Source organism: Morus notabilis, unplaced genomic scaffold (assembly GCF_000414095.1).
Source record: "Morus notabilis unplaced genomic scaffold, ASM41409v2 Scaffold846, whole genome shotgun sequence".
NCBI lineage: Eukaryota > Viridiplantae > Streptophyta > Magnoliopsida > Rosales > Moraceae > Morus > Morus notabilis.
Window position 1 is genome coordinate 1,714 of NW_010364568.1, and position 16,517 is coordinate 18,230.

The 16,517-nt window shown below is 35.8% G+C and overlaps 1 protein-coding gene across 3 annotated transcripts; it reads left to right on the forward strand.

The window, feature by feature from the left end:
- Positions 1-766: 766 nt before the first annotated feature.
- On the forward strand, positions 767-8,424 carry LOC21384910 (probable sugar phosphate/phosphate translocator At1g06470). 3 transcript variants are annotated; one of them, XM_024171250.1, is made up of 13 exons: positions 767-975; positions 1,499-2,228; positions 2,338-2,507; positions 2,861-2,946; positions 3,111-3,160; positions 4,083-4,150; positions 5,460-5,560; positions 5,678-5,690; positions 5,892-6,076; positions 6,229-6,315; positions 6,892-6,986; positions 7,279-7,427; positions 8,019-8,424. In XM_024171250.1, exons 2-12 carry the CDS (start codon positions 1,708-1,710, stop codon positions 7,400-7,402), a joined length of 1,500 nt encoding a protein of 499 aa, XP_024027018.1. In that variant the 5' UTR covers positions 767-975; positions 1,499-1,707; the 3' UTR covers positions 7,403-7,427; positions 8,019-8,424. The 3 variants fall into 3 exon arrangements, with proteins under 3 accessions (XP_024027018.1, XP_024027017.1, XP_024027019.1); XM_024171249.1 differs by having other exon boundaries at positions 1,503-2,228; XM_024171251.1 differs by having other exon boundaries at positions 1,680-2,228.
- The last annotated feature ends 8,093 nt before the right edge of the window (positions 8,425-16,517 follow it).

The following is a 16,517-nucleotide window of genomic DNA, read 5'->3' on the forward strand; positions in this document are numbered from 1 at the left end:
TTGGAGTGTTCGCCAGCCGTGCACCTCGCGAACACTATTGACGCAGATCATGAGTCGTTATTTTGTTTTCCGTTACCGTTGACGCTCTGCCGAACCTCCAATTAAGTGAGAAGAGAGAAAACCGAGTGCTATTTTTTTTTTTTTTAAGGAGTAGGAGAAAATTTATATTTTTGTAAATTAAGATTTACACTTAATTAGCCTATTTACTAACTATTTTTAAATCTTGATCTATTAATTTTTATTACCCTCTTAGTTTGGTCTATTTCCCTCGTTCATTATGCATAATATTCACAAACTCTAGTCATATTTTAATTCAACAATCTTATTTATGCCACATGTCTCATTAACCCTTAATTTTAAAGTCTAGAATGCAATATGCAATTATTTAATCAGTGTTCTTAATTATAATTTTTAAAATTATATTTTTTATGAGAGAAAAACACTATAACACAATAAAATCATGAATTTATACTGTTACTAAATATACACTTAAAGTTTAAGATGTATTATGGGGAAAAAAAAAAGTTAAGAATGCAATAGTATAATTTACTCAAATAAAAATCTACCTACCTACCTACCTACCTTAGATTTAAAGCAATAACCAGGTTTTGACCTAGTAAAATTACGAAACCCCAGCAACAGAAAGGGATAAAAATCATAAGCAATTAGCAAGTAAAGAAAAAAAATATTACGCAGTTTTTTCTTTTTTCTTTTTTTGGTCAAATCAAACGACATCATCAGACAGCCGAACAAAATAAGGAATAATAACCTCCTCACCAGGAACCAAAAACAAAACTGGAAATCCAATAAAAACGTACCAAATCAAACCAAACGGCCAAACCAAACCATTTTCAGATCAGATCTCTATCTCTTTCTCTCTCTAAGTTTCAGCTTTAGATCTCCTCTTTCTCTCTCTTCTCCGTCTTTCTCAAAGTTTGTGACTGTGCCCACTTTTCGTCAAACAACTAACTCCAGGTCACTCCATTCTCCTTTCAGTCTTTCGCATTTATCTTGTAATTTATAAACAGTGTTTTTTATTTTTGTGTATTCGCAAGTGATTATTTGTTTTGGATTCAAATTTTCGGATTTAATTGTTTGTTTTCGTCGATTTTTATGCCTTTATGTTTTAATATTATTTATTTTTGTGGGGGGTTTTTATTTGATCTGATTGATTATTGAAGAAACGATATCGAAATTATGGGCTTTATTATTATTATTATTTTTTATTTTATTTATTTATTTATTTTTTGTTTTGTTTTGTAAGGGTCTGTTTGGTTACTGATAAAACTGTGGGAAAAAGAAGAATGGAAATAATGAATTTGTAGTTGATTATTTGCATCTTCTGATAATGGCTTGTTTTAGAAGAGCTCAGAGTACGACATATAATTCGACACTAGTCAGTTATTATTTTTTTTCTTCACTTACTTTTAAAATGACGTAACTATTTTCAATTTCATGGGGTGTTTTCTGAAAGAAACTTTTTACTTGGGTTGGATAGGCAGTGTTGGAGTCTTCAGATTGAGCTCAGAATAGCGCGGGTGTCGGGCTTTAATGACTTTTTGATCCGGTTGAGATTGGAAGATTCATGCTTTTTTAATCCTGCAAGTGTGGAAGTGAAATAGTTCTGTTGTTAGATCTTATGGAAAATGAATGTGGTTATTGGCTTGGGGTGTTTGTAGTTGGATTTAGCATAGAACAAGGAAGGAAATGGTAGAGGATGATTTGGAGGTGAAAAGGGTTGAAAAAACAGGAGCCAAGTTCACTCAGAGTGGAAGCCCAGGGTCGTGTCATCGAAGGGAGCCTTCATTTTCGTGCTGGTGCGATGAAGATGTGAAATGTCCGTTGGATCATCACTTGGGAATTGCAGATGCAAGCGTAGTGGAAGATTCTGATTTTGAATTGCCTTTGCTTCAAGAGGGTGAGATAGAACGTAGAAATTTAGATACGCGGAGATATCACATTACTAAATTCTGGGACATAAGTATGCATTCGAATGGTGGAGATAGCATGGATGACAGTGTCCATGTTGGGAGAAATGAAAAAGAGAAGTACGAGCCTTTCGATATTGAAAATGTGTCTGCAAAAGAGATAAATGTTGTAGATATCCCCATTTCTTCTCATAATCACAAACCATCGCCAAGGAATTTGAACCCTATTTCTGTTGCCGACGTGTTGAAGACACTATCTTTCATTCTTGTATGGTACACTTTCAGCCTCTTCTTAACATTGTAAGTTCCTTATCAATCAATCATCACATATCTAAATGTTATTCAAAATCTGATACCAAAATTATTTACGTATTCATCTAAATTTGTAATGGTAATGTGGTTTGAATAGGTACAACAAGAGTTTGTTAGGAAATGATTTGGGGAAGTTTCCAGCTCCCCTGTTGATGAATACCGTCCATTTTGCAATGCAAGCTATGTTATCGAAATCAATCACATGGTATTGGTCTAACCGTTTCCAACCTAATGTTGCTATGTCATGGACAGATTACTTTACGAGGGGTAAACTCATTCCTTTTGATCCTTGTCTTTACTTCGTTTTCATTATATCAATTTGGTATCGCAATTTTAATAAGTTATTCTACTGTTTTTACTAGCAAAGCTAGTCTTTACATCCTTACCTTATGTTTCAATACTGATTGGTTTGGAAATTTGTACTAATGTACAGTTGTTTGTTGAATTAGACTTCCAGTTTATGGCATTTGGTCTTATTCGTTCATCATTTATTAGCATTCCTTGCGAAAATGTTGTTCTCCAATTTCTTCAGTTACTGCAACTGGGTCTGTTTATCTATATTAATTTTTTGATTAACCTATCTATCGACTAATGATACAGATGGACTTTGCCTTTCACAGTTGTACCAACTGCCCTTGGGACAGCAATGGATATTAATTTGAGCAACGCATCTCTAGTTTCTATATCTGTCACGTTTGCCACAATGGTTTGTTACCCTACCCTCTATACTGTGTTATATAGAAGTGCAACTTCGTTTTAATAGAAGTGCAACTTCGTTTTAATTTATTCTTTTTGCTTGAGTGTGCATAGGCATTTTGACATTCTATTCTTGATCAGCCATCTTATCAACTCTAACCTTTTCTTATGCAGTGTAAATCAGCCGCTCCTATATTTCTTCTTCTATTTGCTTTTGCTTTCAGGTAATCTCTTGTCAATTCAATTTTGTAACCTATCTCAGTAATCAGGAGCAGCTGTCAAATTAAATTCTTTTTGCATAATAACATAATAAACTCCGCAACACAGAAATAATGATATTTTAAAGTAAATAACTGACTACCAGCAGCATAATAGCATTAGAGCAGGGGCTTCTCATTTTTTCCCCTCTCTAATTTTGAGGCTCCAATTTGTTTCTAAGGCCATGTGTTAGACCAAAAACAATGTAGGATAGTGGAGTTTATATTAAAGGGGAAACCTTTGATCCTACAGTTTCTTAAGATAAGCATTTGGATATTTGCGGAATATCATTGATAGCTAGAGTTTGAATCTTTATAAACTTGAAATAGTTATCCAAACTAGTGGACACAACTAGGGGCATCATGTTTATTACCACTGAAGGCCCTGTGATTCAAAAGTTTTTTGGTTGTGCAGTTTTGCCATTTTATTTCAATACTCCGTAATGTGTACAGTTATATCCCTGTCAATAGCATTTATGCATGTTTTTTTTTTTTTTTCTCAGGAAAGCTTAAAGATCCGTCTATTTTATAATTTTTTATACTTCATTATATACTAAAACACCTTTTGTTGGATATTGGTTTTTGGAGTCCTCCCCCTTAGTTTCAACTTTTCAGTACATATGATTTTTGGAGCTTCACATATTTATTTTTGTACTTTTTTTTATGCTTCTTGTTTTTTGAATTTGCAAATACTTTTCAATTTTGATTATTTGCATAAGATGCCTTTGTTCACGTATTGTTCTTGATGACGTTTTATTTCATTCATTATGTTTTCTAAAATCCTTTCTCTTGCCCCTAATTTCTACCCTTTGCTAGATACAATATCAAACTTTTAGTCTTAGATTATTACTTCTTGTTTTTCCATTAAATGGATTTGTTTGTCTGGAAGGTTGGAGTCTCCAAGCATTAAACTATCGGGCATAATCTTAATAATCTGCGCTGGAATATTATTAACAGGTAAACTGCTTCTTCAACTGCGATTACCTTTTTTTGGTTCATTATTCACTCAAAATAAAAAATAAAATAAAATTAAACTCTGTTCATTTTTTTTCCTTTAAGGACAATTGCTACGGCAACTGATACATTTTACGAACCTTAATTGTCGTAAACATTCAAAACCTGCTTTTGTTATTAAAGTACTTCTGGTTACATTATGTGGAAGTGGAAAACTACTTACATGACATGCACAACCAAAGAGGAAAAAAGAAAATAAAAAAAAATAAAGAAGCATGGTTATAGGGCCTAATTCTTAAAGGTGATTAAATGCCTAAAATTTTCAAAAAAAAAAAAAGGAAAAAGAAAAGAAAATAACAAGGTTGTCCCTTTCCCTCCCTTTCACAAACATCTTTCTTTCATATATTTAATTAATCCTTTTAAAATTGTTCACTTTCATCTTTTTTTCCCCCCCTCACTGTATAGCAAAATGTCTCCCTTCTTATATGTCCTGGTTTGGAAAATTGAAATAAACCTGTCATACCTCTAATCTTCATTGGAATATCATTGAGTTCCTTTACCATCTGGTGGACAAATTCTTCACTCTAAACCTAGTAATTTTACCGTCTCTATTTTTCTTTGGCCATTAAGTTCTTAGTTTATGCAAGTATCTTAGGCCCCGTTCATTTCGCCGATTCGAGTTTAGAATTTGAGTTTTGCTACAGTAAAAAGCTCTCAGAATCAGTCACATCTAACTTTTTTGCTACAGTAAAAAACTCTCATACAAAATCACATATCAACTCGAATTATAAACTCGAATCAGCGAAGTGAACGGACCCTTAGCCATTAATCCTATGAGTGAGTTGCATTTCTCTAGGGGTATCTTAAGACCATATGCAGTAAACTAATGAACATCTTTCCTTTTGTTTTACTTATTCATTTTTATGAACATAGCAGATTGTTTAACCAATGTTTGGCTTCCTGTTCGACTGTTTTGTTGCCTCCATTATTTAGTATAACACTGCAGCCCTATCTGTTGTTGATTTCCATTTAGTTCTCAGTTTATGCAAGTATCTTAGCCATTAATCCTATGAGTGAGTTGCATTTCTCTAAGGGTATCTTAAGACCATATGCAGTAAATTAATGAGCATCTTTCTTTTTATTTTACTTATTCATTTTTACGAACATAGCAGATTGTTTAACCAATGTTTGGCTTCCTGTTCAACCGTTTTGTTGCCTCCATTATTTAGTTTAACACTGCAGCCCTATCTGTTGTTGATTTCTCATACAAGTTTTTGACTACAGTAGTCAAATTTTCTTTTCTATTTGATAGTTGCAAAAGAGACAGAGTTTGAGTTTAGGGGATTCATTCTTGTTATGCTCGCTGCGGTTATGTCTGGCTTTCGCTGGTGCATGACTCAAATTCTTCTACAGGTAATGCTATGTTTCTCTTACCAACTTTCTGTTCAACATGAAATATGAAATCTTCTATGTGCTTTCCCCCCCCTCTCTTTTTTTTTTTTTTTTTTTACTTGTAAAACCATTGTGAAGAAAGAGACTTATGGTACGTGCTATCCTCTGCTCTTTAAAACTTTGATTTGAAATTCTTCAGTTGTTAGATTTATGCTTTTTTTTTTTGGGTAACAATGCACTTTTATGATAGTAAATTGGATCATTATCTCTACATTTAGACTATATAAAAGCTTCTGTTTTGCAAATTAATCTGTTAGGTGTTTCCATTTGATTTGATTTTTTTTCCCCCCAGGTTTAAAGAATCCTCTGACCTTGATGAGCTATGTAACGCCAGTGATGGCAGTGGTGACTGCTATTCTCTCTTTTATGCTTGACCCGTGGCATGAATTTAGAAGGAATAATTACTTCAATAATCCCTGGCATGTCACTCGTAGCTCCTTGCTGATGCTTCTTGGTGGAACACTTGCTTTTTTTATGGTAAGAATTTATGTTAGTTTTTGTTTATTCTTGGGAACTGTAGTGATGAGATGCAGGCCATTTCCTTCATCTAATTTGCCATTGATTATTTAAGTTCATCATCTATCGGTTTGAGTTTGTAATTTTGATTGGCAAACTCTCTGTTGCTACAGGTGTTAACAGAGTACATTCTTATCTCAGTAACGAGTGCTGTTACAGTGACAATAGCAGGCGTTGTCAAGGAGGCTTTCACCATATTGGTATGAATTGCTCCTATCTTATTTCAACAAAATGTATTGTGTTATTCCTCTACGTAAGGCTCCTTTGCAATACTATAGTTCCATTTTTTCTAATTTGAAATTTCATTGCATATATGCTTGTCATGGTAAAAGTAATAATATAAACTGGGTTCGTAGAGTCGACCAACTTTTCGTTTTGTTGCCATGGTAACATTTTTTTTTTAATAATCAATTGAAAAAAAAAATATAAAGAATACCAGGACAAGGAAAGAAACCAAGAAGAATAAGGTATCCTCCAAGCTCGTGTAAGAATTTGGACGAGGTAATTCTTAAAGTTACCCAAATAGTTGATGGATGAGGTTATATTCAGTTTTAACTTTCTGCTTAGCATTAGCCTTGTTTTCGTGTCAACGTATATCTTGGACTGCAGCCTGGCTACCTAACCATGCATTTCGAGTGATTAAAATAAAAAACCGATAAACGTTAATTCTATTATAGTTTCCAGTTTCCACTAATTTTCTTTGGTGATAAATGTTGATTGCAGGATGATGTTTTTCTTGCATGTATTAATCCATATCCTATTTCATCTATGTTCAGGTTGCAGTCATTTACTTTGGTGATGAGTTTACCTGGTTGAAAGGAGCTGGACTCCTCACAATTATGGTTGGTGTTAGTTTATTTAACTGGTACAAGTAAGTCATCTAATTCTTTAAATTTACCTAGTTGAAAATGCTTCGACCCCTCTTTTTGCTCCAACCCATGCACTCATTTAAAAGCTAATTGGTTCTCTTCTTCTGCCACTTTTGCTATCCATGATACAAAAATTATAGATGTAAACAGTAAACCTTACCTAGATAAGAATAACACCTTTTTTTTAATCTCCTTGCAAGTTTCTTTGGCGTATATTGTTCAGCCAGCCTCTTTTTATGACGTAGTTACTTCTTTCCTAGTATCTTCTTCTTAATTAGTATGCCATTTTTTCAGATACCAAAAGCTTCAGAAGGGTCACACAAGTGAAGATATGGATTCTCTCACATCTAATGCCGCTGCAAAATATGTCATTCTCGAGGAGATGGACGAGCAAGATGATGCCAGCCGAAAGCCTTAGTAGGACATTCTCAGGAAAATTCACGGTAGGCTCCTTTTTTTTTTTTTTTTTTTTTTTCGTTTGCAACTGAATATCATCTACCCAATTTATTTGCGGTTCATGTTAAGTCCTGTTTTCAGCTGCTTATGCACCCTTTTAAGTTATATACATCGCAAAAATATAGTTATTTCTTTTGGGCTCTTTACTTGACAAAAATAATTTGTATCTCATGAAACATTGCATTCTAACACACTTTCCATTAGTTCTGGTACTTTCTTAATTCACCTTGGTAAGTTTGTAATAGCGATGTCTTAACTTTGGCAAATCTTTTCTATTATGAGGATGCCTCAAATGAAAATATGAGTGACAAACATATCTGCTTGATGGTTTATACTCGATATTCTGTGGATGATTTAGGATGTTCTGCTATTCACCTTCAGTGCAGTGGATGGTTAATATCAACCATCTTTGAAGGGGATATTAACCATATTGTTGACCTTAATATTTGATGCTTCTCTCTCTGTATGCTTTGTATGGAAAACTGCATCACATTTACTTGGTGAAAAATTTATGTCGCCTCTAATTTGTTATGACTTGTAAACCATTCCGTTTTGCTAATTTAACTTCATGTGTGTAGATTGACTCGAATCGTTGATATTCAAGTTTGCGTCCCTCCAATGAGATTTCGACAAAAAGCAATTTTTGTAAGTTTTGAATTTTCCCCACATTTATGACGTCCATCTTCAGATTTGCTCCTGTATTTCTTCTTTTTCTTTTGGCTGGGGATGAAAACCACGACTTCTTTTCCGAACAAGTGGAACGAAAACTAATCGTTTATCTCTGCAATGGACCATCGCGAAAGCTCATTTGATATAAGTGTAGCCTTTGTACTTGCATAATCATTTATAGTTAGGAGTGAGTGTTTATAGATTGAAACTTCAAGCTGTAATAACCCGAGTGTTATTTTTCACTTGAGAATTTTGTATACCACTATTTGATATGATACCATTTTTAAGATGTATATAATAAATGAATTGAGGATTTTCTTTGTTTATATTTGTTATTCAGGGAAATGATCTTTCAGAACAGTACCAAATGTTTATCAGCCACTTCTTAGAGTGTATTGGCTTTTTATTATTTGATGTGGTTACAAAGGTCCTTAATTATAGAACCTACATTTAAAATGAAAGACTAAATTTGTTATCTCGTGTTCGTTTTTCGTGAATAGAAATGTGTTTAGTTAGTCAATTTATTTTCCTGCATCATATCCATAGTTAGGGCATTTATGTTAGTAAATAACCATAGAAATTTATATGCCTTTTTATGGTTTGAATTTTTCATTTTTCAATTTTACCCTTTTTTTTTTTTTTTTTTATCTCTCTCTCTAGATCTCTTTTTCTATATGATCCCTTTTTTTTTTTTTTTTTTTTATCTCTCTCTCTAGATCTCTTTTTCTATATGAGATTCGTAGGTATGTTCCTCTCTCTCTCTCACAATGCCAGTTGGGATTCACAGTGTAAAATTAGGATTTACTATCAGAAAACATATTGTATTTTTCATAAGATTTGAATTTATAGTGTAAATTTAGGATTTACCATCAAAATACAATTTCTATTTTCTTCGTAAATCTTGAATGTAGATTTATGATTTACCATCAGAACACATACCATGTTTATTTATAAATCTTAAATTTATATGGTAAATTCAAGATTTACTGGTACAGAATTATATTAACTTTACTAAATAAGATAAACATTTTTTTAATTATGTTCGTAAATTTAATATTTTTGCCGTACGGTAAATCCAAAGAGGCACAGTTCATAAATATAAGATATTCATAAAAAAAAATTAGATAAGGTATTATATTCTTGTTAATTTCATATGATTTTAATTTGATGGATGTTCATGATTATACTCCATCGGTAGGGTTTCATACCCTACCATATAATTCTCCTTATTTTATAATTGATAAATGTTTAAAGGGCATTGGGATTTGGGTCGTCCTATTAATACATATAATTGTAACATCAAATAATGCCTTCGTTGAATGTTGATAACCCAAAAAAAAAAAAAAAAAAAAAAAAAAAAAAAAAACAAACTCATTGTTTAAAGTACGTACATTATGAAAAACTAAAATTCCAATACACTGAGAATAGAGAATATTTATATTTTTTCTTAGTCAAAATTAATATTTGACTGAAAAAAGATAAGGATTTAACATGAATTTGAGACGTAAACGTTATACAATTAAAAAATATAAAGTATATGATATTTTGATGACCTTAAAATTGAGGGAATAAAAAAAAAAATCTTCCCAATATGATGTCGGTTTTCAAAGCTGTTGTCGTTTTTGTTTTGATGGGGGCACAACGTACAAATCCTGAACATGGAGTCACGGAATTCTCATATTAAGTGAGGGATCATATAGAGATTCTAATTACAGCCATAAGTTAATTCTACTTCTTTTCGCAGGCCGTGTTTAGAAAGTAATTCTCATACTCATTAATTACTACTTCCATCTTTTATTTACAAGTCAATATATATCGCACCCATCTAGTATTTCATCAAGAAATCGCTGATTTCAGAAGTACTTGTTTCCAATAATGGCCATCAAAGACACAAATGTTACATCCTTCAAGAAACCATCTCTGCCTGTGATGTCATCCGAACAACATGAAGAATTTCTGTCCCCGGAGAAGGCCGCTAGAGTATTGTTGAAGACGAGATTCGCGGGTTTGATTTGCAAAGCGCAGCAGGTTCTCCAAGAGAAAGGCAAAGCTAGTGATGATCATCGTGATCAAGATATTGTTTCTTGGAGAGATGATGACTATGAGGAGCCTGAGAAGTTGAAGAAGATCGAGATGACACCGTCACGTCGAGAGGTCGATCGAGTGCAAAGAGTGACTAGTGTCGGTGTTGATCAGTTGAAGACCAAGAAGTTACGTGAAGAAGAAGTCAGAGCACAAACATCAGAAGAAAGGGATGATCAATTGGTGATCAAAAGTCTTCAAGAAGAACAGGAAAGACGAAGAGAAGCTGATCATAGTAATTACTTGAGAACCAAGAAAAATCAAGAAATTGATTTACAAAGAGAAGCTGAAGATGATCTTCGGTATTTGAAGAAGAAAAGGCATTTTGAAGGAATCGAGATACAGAGAGAAGGAGATCGTGGGTTGAGGAGGCGATAAGAGATTGAAAGACAGAGAAGCTGCTCGGATCGCCATTAACAAGATGACAAAAACTGTTGATTTCGACAACCTCGGTGTTATGATGGAGTTCGAGAGGCTGCTGTGCTCTTAATAACATTGTGACTCAGAATTAGTGCATTTAGGTGATTAAAGTTGATATTAACTAGACCTAGCTTTGTAAATAATTCTTTCCATTATTAATGAAGGATCTTCTCAGTCTCCTCGGCTCTACCATGGTTGTGGGCTAACTTCAAGCCGAATCACGTAAAATATCCATGTTCATCTTTTTGTTTTTGTTCATCGTTATTATTATTATTATTTTTATTTTTCCAATATTGATTCATCTTCTTAGGCTCATTCACCTTAATTTTTTTTTTTAGGAGAAAGAGAGAAATATGCTGAGATGAATTAAAATTAATAGGCCAATAATTTATATAAGTTAATAAATATGCCAAATTACTGTTTTCGTTCATAACTAGTCTGGTTATGCACCATAACTTGACAAGTTATTGTCCATAACTTATCTGGTTATGAATCATAACTTGACAAGTTTGTCTATAACTTATCTGGTTATGAACCATAACTTGACAAGTTTGTCCATAACTTATCTGGTTATGAACCATAACTTAACAAGTTATGGCCTATTAATTTTTATAATTAAAAATTGGCCTATATACTTTCTTAAGCTTTTTATATTGGCTTATTTCCTACTATTTCTGATTTTTATTTTTTATTTTTTAAATTTTTGTAAGGGGAACGTAAACCCTAAGTAAGATATGCAGAAAATTTTTAATTCCTGGTTTTTTCCCACTGATATAACCCTAGCCACAAGTAGCTAGCGTCCACTTCACATGTAATTAGCCCGTGGGTTGTCCTCATAATTAGTAATTTAGCTTGTAAATTGCCCGGAGTAAAATTGTCAAACTTTTTTGCGAGGAATAAGTTGAACAATTTTGAATTATGTGCTCGAAAGCCCAGAATAAAACTTAAAAGTTTACAAGGAAAACATATAAATTAATCATTGGCGCAAATAGGATCTTTTATGTTTTTGTCACGGAAGTATTTGCTCTGTACTTCTTCATTGGTAAGTTAAAAAGAAAGTTTTTAAGAAAATTGTAAGCTCTACTAAAGGCACGCAGACATAAAAGAAATTTCTGTACGATTAAGATTGTAAGTTTAAAACCTTTGAAACTTAAGAAACTTGAAGCTTAAGATTGTATGCTCTACTAATGGCTTTATACCAAGATTTCAGACCATGAAGCTTAAGAAACTTGAATTTTGAGCATTTCAGGTTATAGGAAACCAAGGCATTGCGAGAATAACTGAACAACAGTAATCCATCGTATTTTGAGCAAGTTATAGGTTGATATAAACCACGAGGCCACTTTACATCATGGCTAGCAATGGAAACCAAATTCGTCCCCGACTCCCTTACGCCATATTCTTGCATTATACATAAGATCAAAGAGAGAAAACTCAAAAGATGCAGTACATAAACAAAGACAACCTCTTAAAACTCCTATGCTCACACAATGCCTAAAACCCCATGACAGAGAAGGTGCTAGCATAACTGACTGGAACTTTTCATTGTCCAAGTCAAAAGAAGCTATACAATCCGATCCCGGTACAGGCCCGGGATAGCCCCGGTATAGACCCGGGACAGCCCCGGGGCAGCCCCGGGATAGCCTCGGGTCAGCCCCGGTACAGCCCGGGACAGCCCCGGGACAGCCCCGGGTCTGCCCCGGTACAGTCTCGGGACAGTCTCGGGATAGCCCTAGGGTAGCCCCGGTACAGCCCTGGGGCAGCCCCGGTATAGCCCCGGGATGGCCCCGGTACAGCCCCGGGATAGCCCCGGGATAGCCCGGGTCAGCCCCGGAATAGCCCTGGGGCAGCCCTGGTACAGCCACGGGACAACCTCGGGACAGCCCCGGTATAGCCCCAGTACAGTCCCGAGACAGCTTCGGGGCAGCCTCGGTACATCGCCGGTACAGCCCCGGGATAGCCCGGGGCAGCCCCGGTACAGCCCTGGGACAGCCCTGGTACAGCCCCGGTACAGCCCTGGGACAGCACCGGTACAACCCTGGGGCAGCCCTGGTACAGCCCCGGGACAGCCTCGGGGCAGCCCCGGTACAGCCTCGGGGCCGTATTGGGCTCCCCGACCGCAAGGATTGGTCCCTGACGCTCTTTGGGCATACTGCACTGCTTACAAATCCCCTCTTCGGATGTCTCCCTATAGGCTTGTCTTTGAAAAAGCCTGGCATTTACCTGTCGAGCTCAAACATAGAGCTTATTGGGCCGTCAAGGCCCTTAACTTTGATCTCAATGCTGCAGGTATTCAAAGAAAGCTTCAATTGTCTGAGATTGAGGAGTTAAGGAATGACGCATACGACAATTCCAGGATCTACAAGGCAAAAATGAAAGCAGCTCATGACAAGCAGATCCTGAGAAAGAATTTTGAGCCGAATCAGCGGGTGCATCTTTATGACTCCCGTTTGCATCTCCACCCAGGTAAGTTAAGGTCGCGGTGGACTGGTCCATTTGTGGTGAAACAAGTTTTTCCCAACGGTACTGTCGAGGTCGAGGACTCAAGCGATGGGAGAGTATCCAGAGTCAATGGCGAGAGATTGAAGCATTACATTGAGCGTGTGAGCCAGGCTGAAGAGATCATTCTCGAGGCTCCAGTTTACGAATCTTGAGGAGTTTGCTTTCAACCCTTTTGTATCATATTTTTGTTTCTTAGTTTCGTTTGGTGTGTTTTGTGTGCTTTTATTTTTAGTTTGATTTTGTGTGATTTTATATTTGTTTGTGTTTTGGAGAATCAGTTCAGGAGGCTCGGCTTAGTTCCAATGTTCATCATCCACGTGTTCTCTTTTCCTATCTTTTTCGTATTGCATATATTTTTAGACATTGAGGACATTGTCTGATTTTAGGTTGGGGGTGGAGAACATATTCATGCGTAAGATTAATTTTTGTCTTGATGTTATTTTGGATCAAATTTTTGCGAGATTATCTGGGTATGATTTCGAAATGTTCAGTTTGAGTCAATTTTTACTATCTTAATTACCAAGAAATGATTTCCAGAGTTATTTTTGAGCATATGCTAGACCTTGTGGTAAGATGGTTGTTAACACATTTGGTTGAGAAAGATTCCCGAGTTTAAGGTGTTCATTTTTGGTGAGTTGTGAGAGTTGAGAAAACAGCTTTTTGAACTTTCATTGATCTTTTGAGTTGGTTGAGTCATTAACGGAGCACCTTTACTTGACTTGTGACATTTGCTTGAGGGATGATTTTTGGTTAGGAATAATTTTTTAGAATTGAGCCATGTGTTGTAGATAGTTATCATTTTTCTTTTATCATAAAAAAAAAGAAAGAGCAAGAGCATGATTTATCATCAATGTTTACGTAGTTTGGTTGCACTCACGTCTTGTGCTGCATAGCAGCCAATCAAAAGAATGCCTTACTACATCAGCTTCATCAAACATATGTTGTCTCTTACCTCAGAAAAAAAAAAAAAAACCAAAAACAAAAGAAAAAAAAAGAAGAAAAAAAAAAGTTTTTGTATATTTGTTTGTATTTTTCGGCTCTTTGTTTGTTTATGAGATCTTCCTCTTGACCAGTCCCGAAAGTTTGTTTACGGTTTGAGTGATGGATTGTTCCAGATATTTGATTTGCCTATCATTTGATCAATGTTTGTTTGTTAGCTTGTCCTTAAATTGCCTTCTCTCACTTGAGCGTTGATTGATTGACTTCCAACTCCATGAGGGAAAACCCTTTGCATTAAAATATTTCCGACATCCGTGAGGTAAATGGAGTTGAGACTTTTTCTTGGTGAGTTTTTCAATGCTATTTGTTTTATGGACTGTGGTAAGAGGGATACGGTTTGGTGCACACACACACGACTCTGGAGTTATGACTGAAGTAGTTTTGATAGCATTTCCTGATGACTTACTAATGTTTTGTTTGATTGCTTAGGTGATTTTGCTAGTTTTGATCTAGATTTTTAGCTTGACATGGTTTTTCTTTCACTTGAATTGCTAGGGACTAGCAATAAGCTGGTTGGGGGTTGTGATAAGTGCACAAATTTACACTTTTAATGTTCATAATTGTCAAATTATTTTATCAAATTTGTGATTTTAATTTCAAATATTCCTAAATTTAGAGGATTTAATTTTAATTAGATTTATTTTATTTTTTAGGTTTTTGAAGAAAACAATTGGATTTGGGCTAGTTTACCAAGCAAAACCCAAAAGTTGAACCAAAGAAAAGCCTAATTCAGCCCACTAAGAAGCCCAGTCCGCCAGCCGAGCGTTCGAGCCGTCCAAGCCGCGTCAGTCCATCCCGCCACGTGTCACTTTCTTATTTGTCACAGATCTGCGTGGGCCCGCCTGTCCCCTTGCGCACGCGCGCTTGGCGCGCACCGCCCGTTTCCCGGGCGAGTCTCCTTCACGTGCACGTCAGGGCGTTCAGCGTTTCTTCTCCACGTTGGTCCCGCATGCTGCTTCTTCCCAATCAGTGTCCGCCACGTGTCGCGAGCAGAACCATTGTCGGCCACTTCTTCTTCTCCGCCAATCAGCACACGTAATGTGTCCCTGCATAGTAACAGTCTTTCTTCTCCGCGAATCAGCGCGCGCCACGTGTCCTAGTCTTTTGCTCTTCCTTTTTCTAGCCGTTTGTATCCGTTGTTTTGACTGAGGAGTGCAGTGCTGAGTTTCTTCTTCAGCCTCAAACCGTTTCTATGTTAACTCCTCATTAAGTTCTAGTTTTTATCACCCCAATTAATCATTTGTAAATTTTAATTCATTAAGTGGAGCTTGACTTCTCTGCAGCACTTACAAACTTTGTTTGATAGACTTTCTATGGAATGTCTAGTATGCCATTATATGAATTTTCATGACATTATCAATGTGTATGGTTGTGAAGGCATGCTTATGTTAATATATTGTGTACAAAGTAGAGCATCACGTGGAATATTATATTACTTGTGATCGAGCACATAATAGCATGCATGTTAGGCCGGTACTGCCAAGTTTTCAAAGGACTTCTATATTGATATGGTGATTGATGAAATTGTGATTGAGCCGTGCAAGTCTCTCGAACCAAGTGGGTGATGACAAAGACTATATTGTGATATAGAGAAATTGTGATTTTGAATGCGCTGGCCGTTCCCTTGAACCAGGTGGGTGATGACGGGGAACCTGATATTGTGATTTGAGATATTAGCATGTGGCCAGATTGTGAAAAAGCCTGCGGTAGTACCGGGAGGGCCCTAGTGATATGTAGTGTACATGCATAAAGTGTAAGAATTGATTGACATAAGTTACCTATGATGTTGCAATGTGTGAGTATGTTAAAATAAGATTGTGTGATTATAGCTCTACTTACTGAGCTTGTAGCTCATTAAAGTTTGTTATGTGCTATAGGTAAAGGTAAGAACGCAGCAGAACAGTAAGTAGGGGAGCTGGCTTCGTTGACCGCTCTACATATGGTTGGATCAAAGAAGCTGCACACAGATTATTCTGGGTTTGTAAACATATATATTTTGGAGTTAAACTCGTAAACCTTGGATGACTGTATAATTTTAATTGTGGCTAGAAAACCTGATAGGAATGATGTATTAACGAAATTTTGTTTAAGCAAAAAAAAAAAAAAAATTAGAACACCATAGTTTTCACATAAGTGAGAGGTGAAGGCTAGTGATTGTGGCACGTCCTTAGGATTGTTAGCAAGGAACTAAAACATTTGAAGGATATGGTATATAAGGGGTGTCACAATTGGTGGTATCAGAGCTAGAGTTTAGTCGTTTCTGTAGACAACTCCATATGTACAAGTCACGAAGACGGCGAGCCTGCTCACTGTAAGTTGTGTATTTCTTGAATTTTGTATTTATGAGTATATGATTTATGAAAATCTAACGTGCATAGGTCAAAGAAATAGTTGCCTTATGTCTG

What these genes read in the sequence shown, in the direction of transcription:
- LOC21384910 (XM_024171250.1), top strand. Translation starts at nt 1,708, where the DNA reads ATGGTAGAGGATGATTTGGAGGTGAAAAGGGTTGAAAAAACAGGAGCC. An exon ending in TTCAGCCTCTTCTTAACATT is followed by an intron (nt 2,229 to 2,337) that starts GTAAGTTCCTTA and finishes TGGTTTGAATAG; the next exon opens with GTACAACAAGAGTTTGTTAG. An exon ending in AGGAGGCTTTCACCATATTG is followed by an intron (nt 6,316 to 6,891) that starts GTATGAATTGCT and finishes ATCTATGTTCAG; the next exon opens with GTTGCAGTCATTTACTTTGG.